This window comes from Rana temporaria, chromosome 8, assembly GCF_905171775.1.
Source record: "Rana temporaria chromosome 8, aRanTem1.1, whole genome shotgun sequence".
In the NCBI taxonomy this organism is placed as follows: Eukaryota; Metazoa; Chordata; class Amphibia; order Anura; family Ranidae; genus Rana; species Rana temporaria.
Genome location: NC_053496.1, coordinates 53,413,334 through 53,435,612, shown reverse-complemented (window position 1 = coordinate 53,435,612; position 22,279 = coordinate 53,413,334). Strand labels below are relative to the sequence as shown.

The following is a 22,279-nucleotide window of genomic DNA, read 5'->3' as shown; positions in this document are numbered from 1 at the left end:
CAGGACAATGACCCCAAACACACCTCCAGGCTGTGTAAGGGCTATTTGACCAAGAAGGAGAGTGATGGGTGCTGCGCCAGGTGACTACCTCTTGAAGCTCATCAAGAGAATGCCAAGAGTGTGCCAAGCAGTAATCAAAGCAAAAGGTGGCAACTTTGAAGAACCTAGAATATGAAATATATTTTCAGTTGTTTCACTTTTTGTTATGTATAATTCCACATGGGTTAATTCATAGTTTGGATGCCTTCAGTGTGAAGCTACAATTTTCATAGTCATGAAAATAAAGAAAACTCTTTGAATGAGAAGGGGTGTCCAAAGTTTTGGTCTGTAGTGTGTGTGTGTGTGTATGTGTATGTGTATGTGTATGTGTATGTGTATGTGTATGTGTATGTGTATATATATATATATATATATATATATATATATATATATATATATATATATATATATATATATATATATATATATATATATATATATATATACATATATATATATATATATATACACACACACACACACACACACACACACACACATCCTGGCTATTAGTATTATATAGTAAACCCAATGACTAGAATTATCTTTTTTAAACACTAAATACCAACTCTAAAAATATGTTCCCAGCTCTTGGCATCAGTAAATAGGTCACCAGTGGAGGAAAACGCAATATGCATGTCTTTTATATCCCACACGGTCCACACTTGCCTTGAGCCCAGCACATTTGCCAAGCACTGTCAGGTTAGCTAAATATGGCAGACATTAAACATGCACATATTCCTCCCCAATATTTGTAACCCTAAGTGGTGCATACTGGGTGTTTTTCGAAAACCTAGCTATAAGTGGAACACAATTTTATTTTAATTTTTTTAAAGAACTCTTGCATTTTGTTAGGAAAACAGTTGTACTCCAATTGACACACACTGACCCTATTCATATTAATTTCTGAAAAAAATAAAATCAATTCATCTTTGGTACTTTATAAATTGACATATGAAGTCGGGGGCGGTTAGTCCAAATTTATCAAGATTTGCGGCGAGTGGCTAAACCTGATACTTTTGGCTACATAAAACATTTTTTTGTTTTGCTTTGTTTTTTGAGCCATTATCTGAAAATGCCCTTCTCTGCTTTCTACCTTGTCAGAATCATGAAAGCACACAACATGTTCAATCCTTTTGACATTTTTTGTACAACATGCGATGCACACTCCTTTATGCGTTTATCCTTTGTTTGCCATTTTTACTCGGTTTTACCTACTGTAATAACCTGTAGGTAGTTCTACATTATTGGGTAATGGTCCATTGTTTGCTCTGCATATTCCTATACCTGCTTTATTATCCACCTATGCGATTTTGGAGTGGCGTTTTGAATGGATATTGTACTGTAACCCATTGTACCCGGACCAATAACGAATTACATGGAGTATACAGAAAATTCACATATTACTTCACTGCAGTGCAATTTACAGTTTATAATTGTCAAAAATGATCTTTGACTAAATTAAAGTTAAGGTTGAAGGCTATTAATAGTTTCTCAAAGAAAACCTCAATATGCTCCAAACATGTACGCTTAAAGCGGAACTAAACTCACTCAAAACAATAAAATATATGTAAACCCTCACATTGTAAAACAACCCATTCAGTTTAAAAAGGAACGGAAAGGCACAACATTTGTGTAAATATAATAAAAAACATTACAAATACCTTTTTTTTTTTTTTTTTAGAAGTCATCACATAGCTCCTTGTTCTCAGCTGCATAGGGATCTTAGGCCCCTTTACACAAGCGGACAGATTGGTCGACCTGTCAAATATTTTAGGCAGACCCAATCAGAGCCTTCATGCTCCTCTATGGAGCGGCAGGTGTAACTGAACATCTAATCTGCTCAGCTAGAACCAGACAGATATGGATCCATTCCCATTCCGTCTAGCAGATCAGATGAAGGTCAGGTGTAAATGGATAGGCGGTCTATTTACATCTGGCTGCCTATAGAGGAGAGCGGGCTGTGTCTGTGTCCGCTGTGCATAGGCAGAGTGGACATCTTCCAGCCATTCGCCTGCTCAGCAACGATTGGAAGAGAGATCCACTGCTGAGCAGTCTCCTAACAGAGCCTGCCCTGTGTGGAAGGGGCTTTAGAGAGCTAGGGGTGGAGAAACAGCAGCACACCGTCCTTTCCAGTGAATGATTGGGGGCAGGGGTGTGTGTCAGCACCAGTCTGATCATTGGAAGAGCAGAGTTCTCAGCAGATAGAAAACTGAACATGGTGTGCTCTCATGCCTAGTGTGCTCACTTTTTAGTAGGGAATCAGAGCGACTGTCAGGAACACCAGGTATTGCACACAAAGGTAGCAATACAGTGAACAGGATATATATTTTAATACCATACATATGGCAGGTACGTGTCAGAAATATGAAATTCTGGGTTTATGTATCTGTTAACCATTTTAAATCCTTATGCTGCCAATAGAAAGGTATATTGTTTACTTGTTATACTTTTTTTTCCCCCATTCCTTCAGTTGCTTCCTAGGTCAAATGTCGCCATATCCTAGGAAAGGGCATGGTTTTCTTTTATCTGGATGAAAGGCATTCTCAGCTAAACACACCCTCCAACCTGCATGTCTGAGCTAAGGGCAGACGGATTCCAGTTAGTAACAGCTACATGAATCTGCTCTAATGCAAGATGGCCATGGCTAGAAATGCTAGGTGTTTGTTTTTTTCAAAGTGATTTCTGAACAAAATAAAGCATAAAGACATGGATGGATGGGGGAGTTTGTTGTGAATATTAAAAAGTAATTAAATGGTGTTTTTAGTTTGTGGTGCTCAGATACAGTTTGGTTCCATTTCAAGTAAATTTGTACTGTAGAAAATATTTCCAAAGTATGTTTATGCTTGCATTACAGAGTCTACAAGATTGCACAACACTTATGTTATCGCTTCAAAGCACTATTGAATAGTTAGGCTGGACAGTGCCCATGGCACCATCCCTAGAAAATCCTGTATGAGTAAACCATTCTCTGCACAAGATAAAAGAGGACTCAAGTAAGTCAGTGGGAAGTATCAGATGTAAGGAGACTGCAGAGCTTCCGCTCATTAGGCATTCTGCAGAATCCTAGACTTTTTAGCCTTGGTCTGAGCATGAAGCTATATTTTCTGTAATGGTACACTCAAAAAAAGAATTAAATATTAAATATCAAAACACATTTTCCTTGGTTTTCACCTAAACTTGAAAAATAAAATGGGACAATTTAACAAAGGGTTAAAGAAGTGACTCATTGGAGGACTTAAAGCGGAGTTCCAGCCTTTTAGTGTTTATTAAAAGTCAGCAGCCACAAAAAGTGTAGCTGCTGACTTTTAATAAACAGACGATTACCTGCTCCATGGTCCAGCGACGGGCTGCCCGGAGCTCCGCTCCTCTCCGGCCGGCGCCTCCATTCATAGTGTGGGCACCCGGCCGTGACAGATTTCGACTTCATGGCCGGGCACTTACTGCGCATGCACGAGTCGTGCTGCACTCTATGAGTGGACAGGCAATCTCCTGGGACCTGTCACATGTCCCTGGAGATCGCCTAAAAGGGAGGGGCCGCCTAAGGTGGGAAAAGAAAGTCGCAGAGGCCAAATGTGGCATGCAAGAGGGTGAGGAGTGCTTGAAGCGCCCTCGGGGCTTTCATATTGGAGAGACAGCAGCGGCTGTAAAGCTTTAGAATGAAAATCAATGAGAATATGAATGAATGAATTGCAGAGTACTGTCTAAAGTCCACTTTGCACCTTCACCGGGTAATATACTAACCAGCTCAAACACACATTTTGTTCCCCTTCAGAGATTGCAGCCCTTGGTATAAGCTATTAAAATTCAATTGGAAATCTCAGATTTGGGTCTGGTAAAAATAAATTTGACACAGATTGCAGCTATGCTTGTGTGAGTCACAAATGACTCATTCATACACTATAGCTACATCCACCATAGAGCAACAAGTGAGCTGTATGCAGTAAACACAGCTTGGTTTCTAAGATGAGCAAGCAAATTACTAATTAGAAAATTCATATGGGAAAAAAATAAGACATCAACTTTTTGCTAACAGATAAAGAAACTCTTAAAAGTGATATGAATCCCCAAAACAAAATGTCTAAAATATTACAGCTCATCATTACTTCCATATGGTGGCTGCAGTTATCTTATTTTTATTTATTGCTTTTCTTTTCATTTCCACCAGTAATACTTTTCCTGCTTTGGGGTGGCTCTACTATATGGAGAAGCAATGGAGCAACTCTTGGACATTTTTTTTTAGCAGTTACGGCAACATTTATTTCCTTTTGGGGGTAAAGATTTTAAATAAATGAATACAAGCTGACCATTGCAAGCACCCATTTTAGTATAAAATGGTTTGTCAGCAAAAGAAGGTTTAAAAAATACACACACACACACACACACACACACACACACACACAAGCAGCCACCACATATTTTTTTTTTTAGACTGCAATACAGAGTTAACTTAACATTTTGGGTTTAATACCACTAACATGCTCAGAGAGGAGAAAACCAAGTTCACTTAAAGTGGAACATCGCTCCCTCAACCATTCACGCTTTTCAATCCTTATACTGCCAACATTAGTAAATGGATAGGAACGTCTCATTTACTGCTTTTAAACTATTTTTTTACATTTCTCCAGGTACTAGCTGGTCTCTTGCCCAAGCAAAAAAAACATGGATGGATTAGGGAGTTTGCTTTGAACATTAAAAATCAATTAGGCCCCTTTCAGACTGGGGCGGGCGCCGCGGTGGCGGTATAACGCCGCAAAAATAGCAGCGTTATACCGCCGGGATTGCCGCTGGATTCGGCCGCTAGCGGTGCGGTATTAACCCCCGCTAGCGGCCGATAAAGGGTTAATACCGCCCGCAATGCGCCTCTATAGAGGCGCATTGCGGATGGTATTCCCGCGGTTTCCCATTGTTTTCAATGGGAAGGAGCGGTGAAGGAGCGGTATACATGCCGCTCCTCTCACCGCTCCAAAGATGCTGCTGACAGGAGATTTTTTTGTCTCTCGCCAGCGTATCGCCTCAGTGTGAAAGCCCTCGGGCTTTCACATTGAGTCTGCAGTGAAGGAGTTTTTCAGGCGGAATGGCAGCGCTATTTTTAGCGCTGTACCGCCTGAAAAACTCCTCAATGTGAAAGGGGTCTAAGATAGCATTTTTGCTCTGTGGTGCTCAATGCAGCATAGTTCCGCTTGTTTTTATAGTCCAATTTAACAACTCTAAGGGCTTTTCAGAACACAATAAACAGGAAAGGCCCCTTTCACACATGCGGACAGTATGTCCGTATTTCACCCATCAATTTTTGGATGAAATACGGACATACATTAATCCCTATGGGATAGCGGGTGTCAGCAGAAGAACATCCGCTGACCGCCGATCTCATCGGTCCCTGCTATGGTCCGATTTTGCAGAGGAAAATTATATTTTTCCATCCGTTTGCAGAGCGGATGGGGTCAACACGGACAGACAGTCTGTGTTCATCCGATCCCCGCATAGGGGAGAGCGGAGATCTGACAGGGCAGTCCCTGCACAGTGTGCCCTGCCAGCTCAGCGCGGATCAACGAAACGATCCCCGCTGAGCAAGCGGATGAGACATGTACGGATTCCTCACAGGATCCGTACATGTGAAAGGGGCCAAAGGTTCTTGAAAATCCTATGATAATCACAAAAATTTACAAAAAAATCTGTAAGGATTGTGAACGGTCAAGGTGTTCTATAAATCTCCAATTATACACAAATTATAACGGATATATCTGAATTGTTTAATTAGATGCCCTTTAATCCCTTGAATAAATATGAATATAGCTTATTTCCTCATCATTCCCCAACTGCTCCATTCAGCTAGTGGGAGCAAAGAAAAGCCCTGTGCTGAGGGTATACAGGGGATTAAAGCAAACATATTGCTTTGCCTGGAATATCCTCAGCATATGCAATTTGTCAGGTTTAAGCTGCCAGAGCAGGAGGTGTCCATATTTGTCAAGGATAACAGGAATGATCATACTTCTATTGTGTACAGGTGCCCCCTAAAGCTAAAGTGCAGGTATGAATGTTTATGCAGAAATACTTTGATCCATGTTCTATCCCCAGCTGTTCCCAGTGGAATCAGCAATAATCACCATTACTACACTTCCTGGTATGGGAGTGTGCCTAGGCACTCTTGTGCCAGCAGACTCATAGCTGCAGATGGCAGGTGAGAGACAATGCTGCCTGTTAAAGGGGTTGTAAAGGTAAATGTTATTTCACCTTAATGCATCCTATGCATTAAGGTGAACAAACATCCGATGGTACCGCCCCCCCTGAACCCACGTTTTACTTACCTAACCCTTTGAAAATCCTGCGCGCGTCCACGTGATCCTCTTCGGTTCCCAGCCTGGCCGTTGATTGGCTAGGCTGGACGAATTGATAGCAGCGCATCCATTGGCTGGGGGCGGGGCCGAGTGATACAGTTGGCGGCTAATGCCCGCCGCTGTATCACGGGAGCGCGCTCGCAAAAGCTTTCCACCATGCGAGCTCTCTCGCATGAAGGTGGAAAGCTTTTGCGAGGAGGAGCCGAGACAGCCGCAGAGGGACCCCAGAAGACAGGGTTAGGGGACACTCTGTGCAAAACGAGCTGCACAGTGGAGGTAAGTATAACATGTTTGTTATTAAAAAAAAAAAAAAAAGTTTGCCTTTAGTGACCCTTTAAGCCTCTTAAGACTTTGTGAGAGATTTGGTGATATCACAACTGCGCCGCTTACTGTAGAGGAATCTGAAATGCTGTGGATCTGGGTTAAGAGAAGCTCTCCTTTTGAATATTCCCTTGTCAGTAATCAGATCACAAAGATCAGTTGACGGCTCTGAAGCAAGTCCTATTCCTCTACCAAGATGGCCGCCCCACACAGACGCAGTGCAGAACAAGGCATAGTAAGTCATTAATGGGGAAAGGATCAGCAGCAAGAGTATAAAAGGCAATGCCAATGACTAGTCTTTTGCCATCTGCTTGCGCTTATATTTTTCCAAAGTTCGGGCATCTTTAAAAACACTTACCAAAATGACCTACCTACCAGGTTTTTCTGAAGTATATTTAAATAGCTTACTTCACAACTTCAGAATTTGTATTCTATTTCCCATTACCAGTTTCTTATCCAAGTCGCCTCTCTTCCTGTTAGCACTATCCTCTTTGCCATCAACTTTCCCATATGCTTTTTATTTCAGTTATAAACAAAGTCGAACCTAGTGACTGGTTAATGCAGCATTTCCATAAGGCAATTACATTTTATTACACTTGGCTTGTCTCGCATCACCATTTCCTCTAGGTTAGGAGCTCTTGTGGGCAGGGTCCTCATTTTCTTTCCTTATGAACCATTTAATCACCCCAATCTAATCAATAGACAGTGAAATGCCTGAAGTGTAATTTCACTTTTGCAGTAAAATTTTGAGACAACTATACTACGTTGGTTACGTGTTGCTATTCACACAGTATACCTAGAAATATATACAGGCAATCCCTGGGTTAGAAACATCTGACTCGTACTTGCAAAACGAAGGAAGTTAAAAGGAAATCTACCCCATGGAAGGGGAATTCACTTCTGTAATGCCACATACACATGATCGGATTTTCCGTCTGGAAAACCGTGGATGGTTTTTCCGACGGAATTATGCTCAGGCTTGGCTTGCGTACCCACGGTCACACAAAAGTTCTCTGGGCTTTCGACCGTCAAGAACACGGTGACGTACACCACTATGACGAGCCGAGAAAATCAAGTTCAATGCTTCCAAGCAGCCGTCGGAATTGCTACGATCGGATTTTCCGATAGGAATTTCTTCCATCGGAAAATTTGAGAACCAGCGCTCTATCTTTTGTTGCTGGAAAGTCTGACAGCAAAAGTCCGATGGAGCATACACATGGTCAGATTTCGGAATTTCCAATCGTGTGTACGGGGCATTAGAGTTATCATGGGAGAAAGGTGTCTCCACTGAAGTCTTATTGCCAATTCTTGTTTCCATGGCAGCACAAATATTTCAAAATTAAATTGTCACAGGGACAGAAAGTGAGGTGAAATCTTCTCAACAGGGGCACAAAAAGCAAAACAAACGTTACAGGAGTGCCAACTCTTCCCTATGCTAGCTATCCAAAACGAAAATAAAATATTTTTTGGCTGGAGTTACACTTATAGTGGTAGTAAAGCCTGTATTGTAATTATTATCTACAGCAATACAAAATAGGGCTTACCTATAGGTTAAAATGAACATCTCCTAAACGAGCACCGCTTAAGAGATATTCTCCCTGAGTGCAGCCAGTGACATCACCGACATATGCGCTCTGAATGTCCGGCATACCTTCCTGGAACTTCAGAGCTTTGTGACGGAACTGAGGGCTTGGGAGGGATGTCATCGCAGCTCTGGCCAAAACACACAGCCGGACCTGTTGCAACTTATACAAATTCAACCTACGGAACCTATCTTGTTTGTAACCTGTGTATTATAATAATTATAATTATAATATTAATAAACTGATTACATAAGCTCTGTATAAAGGGGGTTAGAGAAGTGGGGGGAGAAACAGCAGGACACTAATCGTCCAAGTGAATGGCTGTACAGAACGGGGGGGGGGGGGAATGTCAGCACAAGTCTGATCTTTGGAGGACAGGCAGTCTGTTCACCCAGCACAGCCAGAAACAGACCACTCTGGGATAGATGTTCATCCATACCTAGTGTGGTCAGTTTGAAATTGGAAAGCTGGGGGACTGGCAGGATCACCATGGATTTCGCACACAGGAAGCAATACAAAAAAAAGTAAGAGGATATTTTTTAACCATTTGCATTTTAAGTGCCCAGACCTCGTCTTAAATAAAATATATTATATTAAAATATAACTCACCTTTACTTTGTCTTCCATGGTGCAGAGGGCGATGTCGCCCATCTGCTGATGAGATCCCAGGGAAAGGAAAGTACTTCAAATTTCCCAAGATGATGCTGTAACACAGCTCTGGAAAAGAAAATCTGGAGTACTCTATATTCCTTAGATCTCAACAGGAGGAGGATTTTTGTCACCATGTCTAGGTGTCGCATGCGGAAGCACGCCATCTACCTTCTTCCCTGCAGGTTTTTATTGTTTATTACGCATTTCATAAAGGGGGGGGCACATCTAAAAGGGAACCTTACATTTTAGATTCAAGGTTTGCTTTAAGCAAAATTTAATTTCCGCCGCAAATCTATTTAATGGTAATGTGTGTCAACATTTTAACTATTTTCAGCGCTTGCATTAAAGGAGTTGTAAAGAAAAATATTTTTTCACCTATGCATTAAGGTGAAAAAACATCGAATGCTGACGGCCACCATTTTTCGATGCCTTTGGCTGGCGCTGCTGTCAATCACATCCAGTGACGCGGCGTGCCGAGGGGCAGGGCCGAGTGATACAGTGAGCGGCTATGGCTGCTCGCTGTGTCACGGGAGTGCGCTCGCAATTACTGACCGCCATGCGAGCTCTCGCATGACTGTGGTGAGCAATTGCGGGGAGGACCAGAGACAGCCGCCGAGGGACCCCAGAAGACGTGGATTTGCCATTCTGTGCAAAACTAACTGTACAAAGGAAAACAATTTTTTCCTTTACTAACACTTTAATCCATCTCCGTGTTTACAGGGCTTCTAAAATAGGGATACAGAACCAATTTTGTCATGCGGAAAGACTGTAAACACATCCTACAAGACACCAAATGTAGAAGCAAAACATACAACTTAATGATGGAAAAAAGAAATAAAGAAAAGTCTAGCAAGGGGATGGATATGACTTTAGAGTATATTAATGAACATCAGACCTGTGAAATGCATGTTACATAAAGATAAAATGAAGAACAAAAACTGAGCTGTCCTATGGGCTTGCTAAAGAAAAAAAAATCTGTAGCTAGGGCTTATCAGAATAAAGCAGATGACAGAAGAAACTGTGGAAATGCAGAACACTGAATTATTCTGATAACACTTCAAAGACCCAGAGAACATGTCTTACAACCTGAAGTGGAACTATTAAAAAAAAAAAAAAAAAAAAATTAACAAACTAGAAATTACATCATCTGCGGGAACTCTGGAGAGGAGAAAAAAAAAATCCAAAAAGTGAAATTACTTTTTAAAGAACCGTAAAAAAAAAAAAAAAAAAATCTATTAACCTCCCTGGCGGTATGATTATGTCTGGAATTTTGTACCAAAAGCGGTACAATTTTTTGCATGGAAATTTGGCGTTTTCCATTGTAGGCCTGCAATTCTTATTCTAGGCCTGGAATAACTCACTTAAATCTGTCCAAACAAGAGTCTAGTAGACATCCCAGGTATGAAGGTTTGAAACACAAAATCATAAATAATATAATAAACAACAATAATTATAACAAATAATAATAATAATGTAATTATAATAAAAATTATTCAATAATGTAATCAAATCAAAAACACTGAAATTTGCTCAGTTGCAAAATTGTCGCTGTCATTACTTTTATTGTTTGATGACGAATTTCCCCACAAATCACTATCGCTTAATTCTGCAAGTGATTCTAATTTATTATCGCTGTTTTCTAGCCGGTCTAAAAGCACTTTTGATGTAAAGGGACACTTTTTGGTTGCTATGGGCAATCTCCAGTTTCCAGAACAGTTTTTATTATATAAAAGTGCATGCAGAACACTGGGCAGACCACTAGGGACAAAGGGGGGGCGGGTGTAATTATTTCATACAGTACTGTAATCTGTAAGATTACAGTATACTATATGTGTATTCTGTTTTTCACTTTTTGAATTTGGCGCCGAACTCCATCCCCGTGCGTCGTAACGTCGCAGAGAACGGCGCTCGCGGCACTGTGAATCGAGCGAGGAGACACAGCGGAGGAGCCCTCACACACAACGGGGACACATCGCAGGATCCAGGGACAAGGCAAGTAACTTCCCCCTGTATCCTGCAATGTAATCCCTCAGTCTGGCTTGGGGATACTGCTTTTGGTATAAAAAATTCAATCACTGTGTGTTTCATCAGAATAGAAGCACTTAAGACTACTGATGACACAGAGATATGGAGTAATGTTTTGTACATAAAATAGAGCAAACTATTCAAAGAAAAAAGGAAACAAGTGATATAACATAATGGGCTTCTTCATTGGAACTGGCAGAAATAAAGAACACTGGGCCAGATTCACAGAAGAGATACGACGGCGTTTCTCTGAAACGCCGTCGTATCTCTCAGAGTATCTATGCGACTGATTCATAGCATCAGTTACGCATAGATAGCCCTTAGATCCGACAGGTGTAATTGTCTTACACCGTCGGATCTTAGGATGCAATACCTCGGCCGCCGCTGGGTGGAGTTTGCGTTGTATTCCAGCGCCGGGTATGCAAATTAGCAGTTACGGCGATCCACAACGGTTTTCGCGGTCGTTACGTTGGCGCAAGTCTTAGTTTCCCTTTGCAAAGTTAAGCAATCTTTTTCATTGCTTAACTTTACACCAGCCATGTTAAAGTATGGCCGTCGCTCCCGCGTCGATTTTGAATTTCTTTTTTTTCGGCGTAAGTACGTTACGCACGTCGCGATTCACAAACACGTCGCGCCGCCGTAATTTCGCGCAAAGCACGTCGGGGAAAATTGCGAACGGAGCATGCGCAGAACGTCCGGCGCGGGAGCGCGCCTAATTTAAATGGTACACGCCCCATTTGAATTGGGCGTGCTTGCGCCGGACGTGTTTACGATACACCGCCGCGAGTTTACAGGTAAGTGCTTTGTGGATCAGGCACTAACACTGTAAACTTGCGGCGGTTTAACGTAAACGGGTTACGTTACACGGCCGCAATTGTACCTGAATCTGGCCCACTGGCTCTATTAAAAAAGGTCCCATTTATAAGATGAATGTATAGTAACAAGACTGAGCATTATTTTGTGTATTTCTGTGACCTTAGCATAGGTTTCTGCAACACATATGCAATAAAGGTGCCTTTAGCTCTAAACCACGTAGAGATAATAAGAAACTCAGTTGAGCAACTCACACCGTTACATAGACTAACTATGTAACTAAGTAAGTTGAGCTACTCACACTGAAAAAAAGCAAATTAACCAATGGCTCTCCATGCTGTAAGCTACACAGCAGCAATGAAATGCACAGTATCACACTATACCACAATTGCATGTGACCAATTGTCATTACATGTGGCCATGTAGCTTACACCAAAGGAAGCCATTTGCGCAATTAGTTATAAAGTGTCAGTAAACTCTTTCCGCCTATTTTTACCAACAGGTAGGCTTACGATAAGGCTTACCTGTAGGTAAAATGAATATTGCCTAAACATGCACCATTTAGCAGATAATCCAGCTGCAGGTAACGTCACCGGCACGTGTCTGAAAGAACAGCATACCCATGCCGTTCCTTCAGAGCTCTGTGGCGTAAACCGTGACTCGTGCATGCATGGGAGTGTCATCGCAGCACGACCATTCAAGCAGCCGCAGCCAGTGAACCCCGGAAGGAAAACCGGGTGAAACGGAAGGCTCTGCAGTGGTGACAGTGCGCAGCTGGAGGGTTTTGTTTTAAAAGGCAAGGCTAAGGTATGCAATGCATACTAGCACATGATATTATCTTGAAAGAAGATTTTTTTTTCGTCTTTTATTTGGAATCTATACTACCGCTTTAACTAAGCTCACTAGAAATCCGATCACTCATATTAGCAGCAAGTTGTTGTCCGATAGCTCAAAGGGAAGCAAATTACCACTCTCCCAGAATAAATAATGCTTTGGACAAGCACAATTAACTATGGAAACTCCAGGACTTTAGGTTAGCCAAAATGGACTCTTACACTGACAGTCAGAACTTGTCCCTCCCCTTTTATTCCTTCCAAACTGTCAGCTTTTAAAAGCTGTGTACTATTGTACGATCGATTTGAGAGCTGTATTTTTCATCCGATTTTGTGATCATGTGTACTAGGCTTTAGAAACCCATCAGGTTTTTACGGCTATCCAGGGCACCGTTGAAGCCCCTCACCTACTGGCCCTGTGATAATTTTACCAGAAAGGAAGCGAAAGAAAATCTGCAACATACAGACTTCAAAAAACAAGCTGCCGGGAGCAAAAGCCTTCCTCTGCTTAATTTTAGTTAAAGTTTTGCTTTTATTAGTGACATTTTTTTTTTTATTATTGGTCATGGGTTGCCGTAACTTCTTGTCTTGCTCAACTGTTGGCACCGATACAGGGGAAATCTCTGTAATACTGTAGAACCCCTAAAAGCATTAACTCCTTATCAGGGTACTAACCCTTCCCTACTCTATCCAAAAATGAAAGGCATAGTTTTTAAAAGACACATACATACTACAAATAGGCCAAGGACACCAAGCAACAAAGCCTATAAAGCCTTTATGTCACAGGCCTAGCCCAGTGTAAACATTGCTTTGTTTACATTCAGCTTGCACTGAAACTGCAGACACAGTGGGCCAAATCCTCAAAAGGGATACGCAGGCGGAACTGCTGTTCAGCCTGCGTATCCCTGTGCCTATCTTTGGAACTGATCCTCAGAAGCAGTTTTCCAAAGATAGGCAGAAGATCCGACATCTGTAAGAGACTTACACTGTCGGATCTTAGGATGCAGTACCGCATCCGCCGCTGGGGGCATTTTGAGTCGAAATGCCGCTTCGCGTAAGCAAATGAGGACTTACGGAGATCCACAAAGCTTTTCAGCTTTGTGTTTTCTGCGTAAGTTTACGTTTGCATACGTAAAATTAGTTCTGCTTTTACAAAGTGTAAACTAGTTACACCTTGTAAAAACAGACCTTTTTTTCGATCGCCGCAATTTTTTTTAAATTTTGAATTCTATTTTTCGGCGCGTAACTTTTTTTTTACCCGACGCAACTTTATTGTCCCGTCGCAATCCACAAAGCCCGACGTAACGTAATTTCGCGCGCTGCCCGTCGGGAAAATGACGCCACGAGCATGCACAGTACGGCCGGCGTGGGAGCGCGCCTCATTTAAATTGTCATCGCCCCCTGCGCCGGGAGAATTTAAGTTACACGGCCTGAAATTTCTAGGTAAGTGCTTTGTGGATCGGGCACTTAGGTAGAAATTTTAAGGCAGTGTAACTTAAATGGGAAAAGATAAGTTAGGCAGGATCTTTGAGGATTTGGCCCAGTGAGAACAAACAAGTATCTGCTCTTCAAACCTTCCTAAATCAATGGCAGCAATGCTTGCACGTGATTGGTGGAGAGAACACACTAGCAGACATCAGCAGGGCTTTGCTAAACTTATTCAAGAGCTTATTTTTTCTATCAGTTTTAATAAATGAACCCACGAGACATCAAGGCTTGCATGCCTTCAGCAGTGTGGTCTACGGTTTAGGTTAGAGATCAGCAGTTCTAACACTGTAGGTTGAAAGATAAAATATGAACAAAATACGACAGGTTATGATTAACACAAAGATAGATTGTGCACACAGTAAAAATTTTGAAGCACACCTTGAAGAAAGCAAAGATACATACACCAATGTTATCACAGACAATCCACACTAGGATAGTAGTGCAATACAAGATAAATACTTACTATTGAGTGCCATTATGTTATCCGTTGCTGGATGATGGAAATTTAACCCCATTCGAGCTGTAGAAAAAAATAAAAAAAGGAAATGCTTTAAAACAAATCCGCATACATAAAAAACACTGCACATATGTTACAGATCAGATCACATCAAAGCCATCTTTAAAGCTGGATTCCAGATATGAATATTTTTGCATAGTTACTTTGGTGCAGTTGGGCCAAAGTATGCATATTCCATACCTGGCAGATCCCTGTTGAAACTGGAAATCATTGGAGTACTCAATACTAGGGATGAGCCTACACCCCCCCCTTTTGGTTCGCACCAGAACCTTCGAACGGACCGACCATTCGCGCGAACATTTAGAACCCCATTGACGTCTCCCATCCTCTAGAACTCCCTAACATAGCATGTCCTGTCAGCTCCTACCCGGTCTGGCTTTAGGCAATACTTGAAAACTCATTTACCAAGAGAAGCCTACCCCACCTCCACCTAAAAACTCTACTCAAATCATCTCCATCAGACCATCCCCTGCAGCGAATAACTTTTGTACCACCTCACCTGTATTAAACTGTATTGTAATTGTACTGCCCCTCCCCCCAATATTGCGCTAACTGTTGGCGCCAGGGTTTGACAAATTTTCTTGGAATCTAGGAGCCAGCTAAAAAAGTTAGGAGCCAGAAAACGCACCCCGTCCCGACGAGCTTGCGCGCCGAAGCGAACACATACGTGAGCAGCGCCCGCATATGTAAACGGTGTTCAAACCACACGTGAGGTATCGCCGCGATTGGTAGAGCGAGAGCAATAATTCTAGCCCTAGACCTCCTCTGTAACGCAAAACATGCAACCTGTAGATTTTTTTAAACGTCTCCTATGAAGATTTTAAAGGGTAAAAGTTTGTCGGCATTCCACGAGCGGACACAATTTTGAAGCGTGACATGTTGGGTATGAATTTACTCGGCGTAACATTATCTTTCATAATATTAAAAAAAAATGGGGATAACTTTACCGTTGTCTTATTTTTTTAAATAAAAAAAGTGTAATTTTTTCCCAAAAAAGTGCGCTTGTAAGACCGCTGCGCAAATACGGCGTGACAGAAAGTATTGCAACGATCGCCATTTTATTCTCTAGGGTGTTAGGATAAAAAATATATATAATGTTTGGGGGTTCTAATTAGAGGGAAGAAGATGGCAGTGAAAATAGTGAAAAATTACATTAGAATTGCTGTTTAACTTGTAATGCTTAACTTGTAATACCAACGGCCACCACCAGATGGCGCCAGCTCACACAAGGAAGAGCTGGGGACTTCACAAGGCCGTGGCCTCAATTACCAGACATCATGGGCCCCTCGCGATCGAGCGGCGGGGGCATAGTCCGCCGCGATCCTGGGGAAAAGGCGCTCCGTGGACTAGGCCGAAGCCGCGGCCTCACCTAAACCATCCTGCCCGCAGCGATCCTGGGGAAAGGCCGCTCGCTGCCTTTTCCCAGGATCGCGGCGAGCTGCGGGCAGGATGATTTAGGCGAGGCCGCTGCCTAGCCCGAGGAGCGCCAGTCATATGGAACAAATTTTTTTATTTTTTTGCCCACCTTCCAAGCCAAGTCGCCAGGACGCTATTTCTAGTCGCCATGGCGACCGGGATTTGTCGAGCCCTGGTTGGCGCTATATAAATCCTGTGTAATACTGGGTCAGGACCTCCACCAGGGACCTACAATTCATTGGTATGCGTTTATATGTACCCACCTGCCCTTGCCTTTCACCAACAGTTTGATTTGTGGAACTCTACAGACATTGTTTGTTTTAATAGAGCAGAGAAGGGGGTAAAGTCTTACTGGTTTATACCTCTACTGTCCAAAGAAGAAACAGACAAAAAAAAAAAAAAACATTTTTAGTGCAGCTAGGATGGATAATTTCATTGCTGTCTGCAGAATTTTTTTTTTCCCCAAGAGTTACACGTGGTAAAAAGTTTATACTGAATATAGCTTTCCTACGACACATGGCAACCGCTGTTAATGAAAAATAAAAATCATAGAAAACACATCTAAGGAAACTGCTAAAGGCCTTGCGGTTGAACAAGAATTGGCAAGAATTTAACAGAGAAAAACCACACATAATCCTGTGCAGCACAAAACATTGCAGCAGTCAACTGTGGTTAGTGACCCTCAACCACAAAAGCGGTTAAGAGAGGTTTCCCTCGCGATTCCAAAGAAAAGTGTCAATTTGCATGTTGGTGGGTATTGTTGACTTTGTGCTTCAAAAGACTGCCAAATTGCCCATCCTGGTTACAATCCAGTTATTAAAGTAAAAGTAGACTTTGGTTTTAAAATGAGGAATTGCTCAAATCACTCACGATACAATTAAGGTTTTTAATGGGCACATAAAGTTTTTTGCCTATAGTTCTCAAAGAAATACTGTCACTTTGACCATTAGTGGTGCCCATTGGTTTAATGGACCTGGGCTCCATTGACGCCTCCCAGTTCTGGTCAGGCCTTTGCTCTGTTGCTTCAATGCAATGAGGTACAAAGCGCTTCCAGCGCTAATAGGTCTTCCAAGGTGAGGGGTAACACATGTCAGATAAAATGATGGTGTGAAAGGTATATATGGTACCCCAGAACTAGGGGGGATACCATATTTTCTGTGCACAATCAAAAGTTTCTTATTAAAATTATCTCTGGCAATGCACTAGGTGTGCGCGCCTTCCATTTATGTTTCTATTGTCAATGCAATGATGCTTCCAGGTATAGGTTATCATGTGATCTTTACCATGTGGTAGTTTTTGGGCCGGGGTGGGGGGGTGGGAGTAGTGAAGTTAGCCACCTGTGTGATGACAGACATCATCCAACACTGGAGGGTGAACTTCTGAAGTACCATGGGAGAATAGGCATCATATGGAGTCACTATATATGGATTTATCATATTTACCATTTGCAGCCACATGTTAGAGAACGTCATTCAAGTTCTCCGCTCAGTGATTTACTGCTAAACAGTGAATGGCCAGAACAGACTGCATAACACAGACACAGATGAAAGATCAGAGGAGGAACACACACACACAAACACCCACCTCTAACCTGGGGTGTCAAAATTTAAGTTTCATTGCGGGCCGCATCAACATTATGGTTTCCCTCAAAGGGCCAGTTGTATCTGTTAGACTACAGAAATGTACCCAAAGCTTTTTTGTCTCAGAGAATAGGTGCAGGAACTCAACCCCCCCCCCCCCCCCCCCTGGCCAAAACACATCGAACAGTGGGTGTGGCCAAATTTCATTAACAGTGGGAGGATCCTAAAGGGGCAAAATCTAGTGTATTATGTGCAGAGCTCAGGGGCGTCCATTCAGGGGTGCACTACGTACCTAGTGCAGAGCTCAGCTGCGGGCTACGTACTGAGTGCAGGGTTCAGGGGTGTGTTATATACAGAGTGCAGCTTCTGGGGTACCCTATGCACAGAGTGAAGAGTTCAGGGGTGTAATACCTATAGAGTGCAGATCTAAGGAGTGTGCATAGCACACATCTTAATGTAGGGTTAAGGTATGTGCTATGCACAGTGTGCAGGGTTAAGCTCTCTTTCACAGGCTGTCGACCTCTCACTTCCACCCCTCCTTGGCGCTGCACCACTCTTGCCCATTTCCCACCTCTGCACACATTCTCACCCCCCCCCCCACAAAAAAAAAACCTCACATCTCATCAGGCTCGGCTCTGCCTTTCACTCGCAGGGAGATCATTGGTCGGCATCTGTGCCCCCAATAAGAGATGGGAATCACAGTGCAGCTTAGCACATGATGCCGCAACCCATACTGCACCTCCCCTGTCCTGAGTCACAGGGAGGAAAGCGGTCCTTGAAAACACAGAAGGCTTCTGTGTTCACAAGTGACAGTTGGGAGTTGAGGGTTAGAGCTGTATGTGACAGAATAGATGTGAGGGCCACGTAAAACAGCCTAGCGTCTGGATTCGGCCGGTGGGCTTTGTACAAAAATAGGACTTAAAAAACATTAAACCATTTTGGGCCCTTTCACACAGGGCTAATCAGTAATTATCAGCCTCCGTGTATCTGTCAGCTCAGCGGGGATCCTCTGTAAAATCCCCGCTGAGCCGTCGGCTGACAGGGCAGTCCACGCACACTGTGCAGGGACCGCCCTGTCTTTTCTCCGCTCTCCCCTATGGGGGGGGGATCGGATGATCGTGATCGGTGTGTCCGTGTTCATCCAATCCGATCTGCAGACAAAGAAAAAAAAAAAAAAGGATTTTCTTCCGTCCGCAAAATCGGAGCTTTGCGGAGGCGGGCGATTATGGGTGTCAGCGGACACCCGCAATCACATAGGGACCAAACTGATGGATGAAAATGCGGACATACGGTCCGCACATGTGAAAGGGGGCTTTCACTTTAAAGTCATTTACTGGAAAAAGAGCAGCCAAGAAGCAGCCCATTGTCCTACACCTTGGATAGTTTCGTGCAAAACAGGAAATGGAACAATGAACATGCTACAAAATATTACAAATTATCTTTTCTACATACTATCCTGAAATACAAATAAAAAGGATGTATATTCTGCTAGTTTGACAGGATCCCAGGGAGAAGCACTGAAATGCATAACAGCACTTTCAGCAAGAGCAAGAAATGCCCTGCTGGAATGGTGCAATGTAACCACTTTCTTTTTTTGCTACAGGTAATGCATCAGTAAGCCATTAGGCCTCATGCACACTGGAGGTTATAAAATAGAATGAGTTTTCCAGTTTTTTTACTTTTATTTAGCTGTTGTATTTTTTAGCAAAACTACACTTACTCCCACAGAAGCTTATGGCTCAACAATTCTCTGATAAATCAGACAGAAAACGCCCCGGCCAAAAAATGCTGGTAACAGCCTATGTGTGCATGGACCGTAACATGCTAAGGAGTTTACTGGCTGCAGTAAAAAAAAAAAAAAAAAAAAAAAAGTCTGAGGCCAAAAAAAGCAGCTGTAAAACGTCCAGTGTGCATGAGGCCTTATTCTTACTCTCCTGTTTAGGTTAACACGTGTTAGGCCTCACAGGTGCTAGCACCCATACTGCATGAAAGCCATGTTCGTTTTGGCATCTTCATTTGTCCTGAGCTGGGCAGGCAGCCTACAGAAGTGGATGCAGACACAGCAGCTGCAGGGACACATAATTTGACAGCTGCTCCTGCATGTCAATGCAGCTGCTGCGCCTGCATTCACCTCTGAAAGCAGCTCAGGGTGCATGCAGACACCAAAACAAATGCAGCTTGCCTGAATGCGGCCTATAGCTCTTTAATCCAACAGAGCTCTGTAGTAAAAAAAAAAAAAAAAATATGAGAGAGAAGTATATATTTTTCTTAGCCTGCAGATAATATGTGAAAGTCTATTGCTTTGCCACATGCTCAATATAAGCAGAAACCAGGCGTTAATGGAAATCTCCTCGTAGACAGCCATCACTAAAAATTTATGTTTGTATAATTTCAGCATTTTTCCAATTTTTAAAGAATGCTTGATGCCCCCTGCTATGGTGACAGGCTGAAAGCCTTGTTTCCCAGTTATGCTCCTGTGTTGTCACCCTGCCACACAAACTTTAAAATGAGAAATATAGCCAAAGCTTATAGATCACAGAAGTCCAGATCATTCTGCAGTCCTATAATCCATTTTCAGCTGACAGCGGGCTGACAGACAGCCCCCGACTCTCTGCTCACAGAAAAAGTTGACAGGTGGTCTTTGAAAGCTTGGTTCTCAGCGCAGAGGCAGCAGGGGACAGATGCAGCATCGGATCAACACTGCATCCACCTAGGCGAGTATAAACAAAAAAAATTCCATCTAATTTTTTGGGTAAAGTCCATACTTACCTTAGAGAAAAGTGACCTTTTTAGTTCCGATAACACAGGCACAGTCCTTGTCGGGAAAGGAGATGGCTGCAACATGTCTCACAAAAGTTGGGACAGGGCCATGAGAAATTCAATGCAGCCATTGGCCGTAATTCACTGCATAGAGACTGCAGGAAATGAGCACCACTGAGACGCAAAAATAAAAATAAAAATAATTCCATTGTGGAAACGGAATACCACAATTTATAACTAGCAGCAGTGGTACTTGAAATATGTCATTTCAGTTGAGCACATGAAATGTATTCAAATACTGGAATGTCACTACTATGACAAAAATAGAATTGATAGTGTGACATCTGGAGATTTTGGTTTCCATACAGGTCTTGATGCCAGGTGCTGTTTTTGTGTGTGAGATCTGTCACCTGCCTTTGGCCTGCTATTTTTAGAAATTGCTTCTTTCAGCCAATTCAACAGCCAGCAAAAAAAATTCAAAGCTAAAGAAGAGCTCTAAATATAGCAGAACCCAAATCAATACAAACTAAATACAACCCCAAAAAATTGAGACGCTCTAAAAATTGACATAAAACAAAATGCTCACCAGAGCTGGTTTATTTGCTAGCGCTTTGGCGCGTTAGTACTGTGTCAGGAGTCAATTTGGGTGGGGGGCTTGTGGAACCCAGCTTATCTTGGTACAGCTCCCCCAGGCCCCTCCTATGTCTGTTAGGGGGATAGGGTGACCGAGAACCCCAGTCAGGTGTGCATTAACCAGGCTCACCTTACAACTACACTGGACTCAATATTTCGTGTTATCCCTGATATACAGGGTAATATGTGTGGTTTGTGTTGAAAGGAGGAAGTGGGACAGTAATATTTATAAACCATATCCCTCAAGAAATATATGAAGATAAATAAACTCCACCTTTCCAACGGCTGGACCATTGCATTGTATGAGCTAGATCGTTTGAGGTGTGACTGTATCCCATTGCTCTATTATTTCTGTCTGCCATGGGAGCAACCTATTACGGGATATATTTGCGTTTCTAGCATGTAGACCAGGGGCAAGGTGGGGGGGGGGGGAAGGAATTCCTCCAACGCATACTGGTAGACAGGTTATAATTGGTTGTTCTGCAAGCTGGTCAGTAAGTAGGCTTGGTTTTTCCCTGGGCATTCCCCAGGTTTTTGTTGTTCTCTCGGCCGGACAGCTGCAGTGGGTGTGGCCCTATATCTCTCCTCCTCTACTGATGTTGTCGGGGGATCCTGGGCCCATGCCCGTTGCAGCGTTAATGCAGAGAGATGAGAGAGACTGTGGGTCACATGAGCGCAGATTAGCACTCTGTAAACAGGTATATAGCTGCATTTTTTTTTTATATAAAGCACACTCACAGGGGGACATAACGTGAATCAACTTAGAAAATTATGTAAATTTAAACCTGTGGTTTAACCACTTTAAGTTATGGGCAAATGCAGCACTTCTGCTTCACTTTGTAGGTCAGCTCCTGTGACCTTATCTGGGTCACAGAAACTTCTACTAGAACCTGCAATTAAACAAATTAGTATTAATTATTTAGGAGTTGCTGGGCATTTGTACACAGGGCAGTAAAGAATGTTGCTATGATGCACAAGATCAAGGTCATGCGTTGCACTGATTTTTAAAGACCAGCATTGTATACTTTAACAATACAATAAAACCTTGGTTTGAGAGCGTTTTGCAAGACAAGCAACATTTTTAAATAAATACATTTTGACTTGATATACAAGCGATGTCCTGATATACAAGTAGTGTCATGTCACAACTGAGTATACAAGAGAAGAGAGGTGCCTCCAAGTGTAGCAATATGGTTACATTTAATGAAGGTACAACATTTAGCAACTCAGATGGTTGATGATTAAAAGAGGCACATTTAAGAGTGGTTCAAGCCTCACTTTC

The 22,279-nt window shown here is 42.5% G+C and overlaps 1 protein-coding gene across 4 annotated transcripts in view; it reads right to left on the bottom strand.

Moving 5' to 3' along the window:
- Positions 1 to 22,279, bottom strand: part of CPEB3 (cytoplasmic polyadenylation element binding protein 3) — a 171,338-nt gene that overhangs the window by 51,982 nt on the left and 97,077 nt on the right. For all 4 annotated transcript variants that reach the window (XM_040361804.1, XM_040361805.1, XM_040361803.1 and 1 more), the window contains one exon: positions 14,555 to 14,611. In XM_040361804.1, the coding sequence (XP_040217738.1) occupies positions 14,555 to 14,611 (57 nt within the window). The remainder of the gene's footprint in view (positions 1 to 14,554; positions 14,612 to 22,279) is intronic.